At 47.1% G+C, this 6,368-nt stretch overlaps 1 protein-coding gene across 1 annotated transcript in view; it reads right to left on the minus strand.

Annotated features, from left to right (window-relative positions):
- ARHGEF38 (Rho guanine nucleotide exchange factor 38) overlaps positions 1-5,409 on the minus strand; it is a gene marked incomplete at its 5' end in the record, with an annotated part of 36,611 nt that extends 31,202 nt beyond the window's left edge. Inside the window, one exon of the mRNA XM_082316296.1 lies at positions 5,211-5,409. Coding sequence (XP_082172422.1) covers positions 5,211-5,409 — 199 coding nt within the window. The remainder of the gene's footprint in view (positions 1-5,210) is intronic.
- Positions 5,410-6,368: the final 959 nt, after the last annotated feature.

A 6,368-nucleotide genomic window follows, 5' to 3' on the forward strand; every position in this document is an offset into this window, starting at 1 on the left:
ACAGAAAATATTTACATTCAACATGCAAGTTCTTTCTTCAATTCCTTGACAGCAGACCGCTTTAATTATACGTGTGCTGACAGGACTACAGAGAGATCCCATGTGACCGTAGTGGAAGGGAAGAAAGCTTATCATCAGGTGACAGAAGAATGCCCTTATTGTTAGCACCAATACTTACAAATAAACCTTTCCAGTGTGTCATATACCGGTATAAATATACCACTCCTGTGGCACTGAGCTAATATGTTAATAAGGTAGGAACCGAGGAAGGGCTGCATCTGAACCGCTTCCCCTGGGACACATGCGCCTCAAGATTTGGCACAGATTAGCTGTACGAACCGTGCGCTGTGTGACCCACAACGCAAAGTATCCCAATTAATAAAACGTTTGCTAATATGCTCAGAGAAGGATCCGTAAACCTCCTTGGGTCCTAGTCTTCCCTCCCTTACCCCGGCTGCTGTTATTAGTTATGCTGCAGCAGCTCCTAAGAGTCCTAAGCCACACGGCAGGACTTGATTGTGCTAAGTGCTGTGCAAACACAGCAGCACAAAATGGATTCTGCTCTGAAAAGATGAGCTCGCTTCCCAACCCGGCTGCCATTGCCATAAGTTCAAGGAATAACTCCACCTTTATTGCAGTGCAAGTTAACAGAATTAGATCCTCCGCGCTTAAATCTGCACGGGAGAAAATAGAAGGAGTTGTTAGATTGTCATTTCTCATCACAGGGCGCAGGAGGGTACTTTCATCCAGCCATCTCCTGCACTTCGGCAAATAATCCAAACTTTTACTCCGTACTGTACTTCGGCAAACCAGCCACTCCAAAGATCAATACATTTTCCAGTGAAATAGGATATTATCTGCTTTGTAGTCTATAGAAAGTTAATCAGTAAGCATTGCGCAAAGCAAATAAGGAACCGGGGAGAGGCGCGGAGGATCTTTACTCCTGGCGGGAGGTGCGGAGCAGCTGCGTGCATGGGCAGCCCACGCGGGGCGTGCTGTGCAGGCAGGGAGGAGGACGGGGTGGAGGAAGCTGCCCTGCTTGTGATGAAGCAAAGCGGGATGAGTTGCCTCTGACTGCGCTTTTGTATACCAAGGGCTAGCAGCTTTCCAGGAATCTGTATAATTTCACAGGTTTCTGCGTCATTTCTGGTGTTGGTTATTTCTCGTAACTACATCAGGCACAGGCAAAACGTGAAATTCGGGGTTCAGATGCAAGCTCTGAGGCAATATCTTGTGGTAGCTGTGTGATTTGAATCATTGTATCTATTACAGGTATGTCACTGGCGTATCTTAAATTGAAACACGTGCAAATCATTTAACAGTGCCGTTGACCCATTCACAGCTAAAGTTATAAGGGAGTTAATATGTAATAGATTCGTATTTTCAAAGCATGTATTGTCTCGTTGAGCACTGCAAATGTGATCTCTGATTCCTTTTGGAAACCCATAGCTCATTTTTCACATCAAGCACAAGTTTGGTATACAATTACTAACAAAACCCAACAATCTGTCCAAAACCTAACAGTGAACTATGTTTTAGTTTCCTTTTCATGGTCAGCCCTTTTTGGTTGATAGCATCTATCCCCATGATACGTTGTATCTTAATCTGCCCTGATCTTGCAAATATTTATGTGCCAATAACTGCATCGGCAACCTCCTCTTACCAAAATACATAGGTACTCACAGAATGGTAGCTTTAGGTTAATTCAAAGACTGATCCCAACATTAATGCAATACATAGATATTAATATAGTTACTTTTACAGCTGCTACTGATGGATTTTCACTGTAGAAAAGAGACCAGCTCCTACTAGCTGAAAAGCTACAGATAATACATTTGAAAACAGAGCTGCTAAATACCATGTTCTGCCATTGCTTAAGGATAGTAGCAAATTCTTCATTCCTCTTTAAAGGACATATGTGCAGGATTTTCTAGGGAATGTAGAGCAGAGCACTGCATAGAAATATCACAGGACCTGTGTCTTAGCTCTTATAATGACCCTTGATATTATCTTTGCATTCGCCACAAATGCTAGTGAATGTATCTTCCATAACCCCATTCTTCCCTCTTTAGAAAAGTGATGCTTCTGTCCAACTGATGGAGAACGATGGAAGAAAAAAATATATATGGCTTGATCAAGGTATTTCTGGATTCATCCAAGAATGCAACTACAGCCTGAGTTCTGGATGACTGCATGGTTGTATCACAAACGTGACATTTGATAGCAATCGCCTTATTTTCCCCTATCTAAAATGGGGCTGCAGGCATTTGGTTATCTCACAGGATGACTTGAAATAGATGCACTAATGCTTATCAAGCTCCGAGAATATAATGGTTACTTTGCATCTTGTTTCCTTTTTAAAAAGAGTAAAGCCAGGAGGTGTTGCATGGCCATTCACACCAGATAAGGTATTGAATAGATGTGTCTAGTAAAATAATTAGCAATGAAAATGCTTTCTTGTGTTTTTAATGAATCTTTAATTCTAAAGTGAAAAACACTTGCAGAGGTTTGCACCTTTGACAATGCTATTGTGCTCATGTTTGTAGACTTACAGAGCAAACCGCCTTGATTACCCTGGAGATCTGGGTGGTAGGCTCCCTTTCTCACTCTTTATAGAAAACACTTTGGATTCCGTATAAAACAGCAAAACTTGAGAGAAATCCAAGGGCAGAAACTGTATTCTCAGAAGTTTTTATGCTTGCTCGCTTGTTTGTTTGTTTGTTTATAGGCTTTGGGGGGGGGGGCCTATATTGCTAGCACACTGAGCTGCATTTTGAGCATATACTTCAGAGCTGCTGGAAATGGCTGGGGGGGGGGGGGGGCAACAGCCTGGTTTCTACTCAGGGAACCATATAAAGCACGCACAGGACTGGAAGGGCCCTTGAGAGATGTCTCGCCCGTGCCTCACCTTGCGCAAATGTGCTGCAACGCTGACGTAGGCATTGCGGTGCAAAGACAGCTTGGTCCCTGTGCTCTGCCTAGATCGCCTGCCACTAGCAGAGATGGGGTCCTGCAGCCTCTGACTCTTGGCTTCCCAGACCCACTCACAGGGGATTCCCTTCTGCAGGGTTTGCTCCTGTCTTTCACATGCTTGTCCGTGCTAACACCAACCACAGTTCTGCAGACTGTCTATTAGAAAACATATTAACAGGGGACTATAGAAGGGAGGGGCAACTGAACACAGAGCTTTTCTTCCAATTCATATGGGAAGCAAGTGCAAATTATTACCACTTGTATCTTTTTGCAAAGCATTTACCGTTCTAGGGTGGCCAGAGAGTCCCAACCTCCTGATACACAACAGACCCTTTATGTCACCAACAGATCTGTTGGGTTTTCTTACCAAGAATGGAGAACTCAAAAGCTTTGTGCCAACAAAACCACTTCCCTCACCTTGGAGTAAGCTGCTTCACATCCAAGCACTAGTGAGAAAAATGAAGAACATAAAGGCGTACAATCATAGCACATCATCAGCGCTGGCAGGCAACAGATTAGGTCTGGGATCCGTGATCATTATCGGATCCAGGCACATCTAGCTCACCAAAATTTGATCCAGATCAGGCCTTGGCACACAACCATTTCTTTCTCTTGAGACTGTAAATACACTTCATAGGAATTTCTACCGACTTTGTATTTTCACTCCGAGGACAGGCAACTTCTAATCCAATATAAAGCCTGCAGGTACCTTGTTAACCCATCACCGTTTTTCTTGAACGAACGCGAGCAAGCAGAGTGAGCCAATACCAGACTGGTGCTTCGCAATAGGTGGCCGCAGCAGTCTCAGCCGGTGGCAGGAGCCGTAAAGCTGGATTTACCGTCTCCTTGGACTGCTGCCATAAACATAACCTCATGCTCTGCCATGACTACCTAGGCTTCCCCGCCTCCTTTCCTCCTGATTTTAAACAGGAGACGTTCATCGCATGAATACACCTGACACGGGACAGAAAGATCTCATACTTTTTGCTGGATACCGCTCTGATAACCTCGGCCTCACGTGGGCAACCCTCTTCATGGGTAAAAACCTGCTGTTTTGGTGGGACGTGCGCCAGGAGCTTGCCTGCCCAGCCACAGCGATCAGTGCTTGTGCCCTGAAACACCCCCGCCAGATCCCTGCAGCATGTGCCTGACTTAACTGACAATTTTTCACCTTCTCATTGATTAGCTATCATGAGAGGGAACAGCATAATCGATGAACCACTTTGTTGTTTTCAGTGTATGCAGCCCTCATAGAAATCCTATTATTTTTCAGGTTTATTATTTTATTTTCTGCTTTTATTGTCTCTCTGAAGGAATGCTACTTCCTAATTAAGTTAATCAAAACCATAATACAGGAACCCAAAGTATTTTCCTATTTTATTTCCCCATAAAGGATTATTGCCACAAGAGTGACTGTCCCTAGTCAGTTATATCACTATTAGTAATACACGCTTATATTATAATAATACTCAAACTCCACATTTGTGATGAGACCCTATTGTTCAAGACCTTGGAAACCCACAGAAATTTGTAAGTTTGGGTTCCAGAGCACTCCCAGAAATAGCCATACACATTCTTCATGCTTTTCCTCAATTTGTGGCATCGCATTTAATTTTTGATTGACAGGTCCAATACTGATATAATTTGCCAATTTCTGGTCCAGATGCAATGTGGTTATTTGAAAAGAAACCCTCTCCATAATGGTGTAATTTGAAGCAGTATATCCATCAAAACATATATTTGGACGTACTTCAGTTCAGGCTTGTACAATCTGAGCAACAGATAAACGCATTAGAGATCCTGGTATTTTTCACGGAAAGAAAAAACTTCCCTTGATGCTTCTAATTAGTTAGCATATACTCCACTTGACATGACAACCAAAGAGAGATAGGATGGAGCCATCATATTTTCACATTACTGTTTGCGTTGCAAACAGTATGACGAATGAGAAAGATCCCAGTTGCATATGTGTTTTGCAGGAACGCACCAAAACCTTCGCTTGCATTTTGCATCCTGTCTACACAAGATTATTTGGAAAAATTAGGAGAAACCTTTCGCACCCTGGAAGCGAGGGGCAGGGGTGAGAGGAAGCAATTGCTCACTCCAACTGTGAGTGCATGGGGGCAGAGACTGCCATCCCCTTCTTTACCTCCAGGCTGTAGCCCGGAGGGTGTCGAGATACCACCCCAGCCCAGAGCATCCCAAGCAGCAGAGCACCAAGCAAGCTTTCCCGGTACCTTGTAATTTCTGGTTGTACTCTGTCCTGTCGGACTGACTCCTCCTCAAGGTGCCGTGGTCCCCGCCGGTGGTGGTGGTGGTCTCCACCACGGGCTCTGTCCTCCTCCTCTCCCCCATGTACAGCTTGTTCCTCAGCAGGGCCAAATTCCTCCTCCTGCCCCCCGCGCCCTCCTTCCCCGGATGGCCCGTGCTCGCCATGGCCAGCCTTGCTTGGCGGTGGCAGTGGCGGGGGGGCAATAGGTTGATTTTTAGGGAGGTGAACTCGTAGCCCAGGTGAAGGCTGGTGGCTTTGGGCTTGGTTTTGGAGCAGGGCTCCCCAGGGCCCGGGCTCAGCCCTGCCACCTGTGCCGGAGCAGCTCCACCCCCGGGAAGCTGACGCCCCAGGCAGTGTTTGCATTCACCTGCCTTATGTGCAAGCACGCCTGGCGGGGCCGGTTTCAGAGCCAGCCCCAAACCGGTGGCCATTGAGAGCCCGCTTTCCCTGCCCCGGGGGACGCTCCTCACCCCGCCGCGGGGCCGTGGGTCCCACACCCCGGAGCGGAGTCGCATCCTCCCGGTTTTGTCTGGGCTGCCCCTGCCCTGCGCTGGCAGGGAGATGCCCGAGAGTGGCAGGGCTTTCATCCGACGCCTTCCCTCTCCGTGCTGCCAGGGCAGCGGAAAGCAAAGCAAACGGGAAGGGGAGGCCAGCCACCCCATTGACCCTCGCTCCTTCTCCTTCCCCAGGGCTAGCGCCTGGTCAGGAGCCCAACTCCTAATATATCGAATTGCATCTGCCAGGCTCCCGACCCCACCGAGAGGTGTAGCCTTTAGGCTGGAAACTCCTGATCTACAGGTTTGAAGGGAGACGGACCCCCCCAGGACAGGGAAGAAAAGAGCTGGGAGGGAGATGAAAACCCCTTCAGGAGGTGGGAAACAGCGTGGAGCTGGTGCTTGTCTCAAACCAGGCTGTCCCCTGCTCTACAGGACGCACAGAGAGGTGACACAAAAGCCTGCCAAGGACCCGCAGAGGCTGTCGTAACAAACCACTGTGCTCCAATAGCCCAGGAAGCAGAGAGCAAAACACCTGCTCGTAATGCTGCTGGATCGGCCCCGGGAAGAGATCTTATTATCCTGTCTGTTAGCAAGGGCCTCTGGCACGCAGGCACAGACTAGTGATC

Source organism: Platalea leucorodia (genome assembly GCF_965183815.1).
Source record: "Platalea leucorodia genome assembly, chromosome: 6".
NCBI classification, from domain to species: domain Eukaryota; kingdom Metazoa; phylum Chordata; class Aves; order Pelecaniformes; family Threskiornithidae; genus Platalea; species Platalea leucorodia.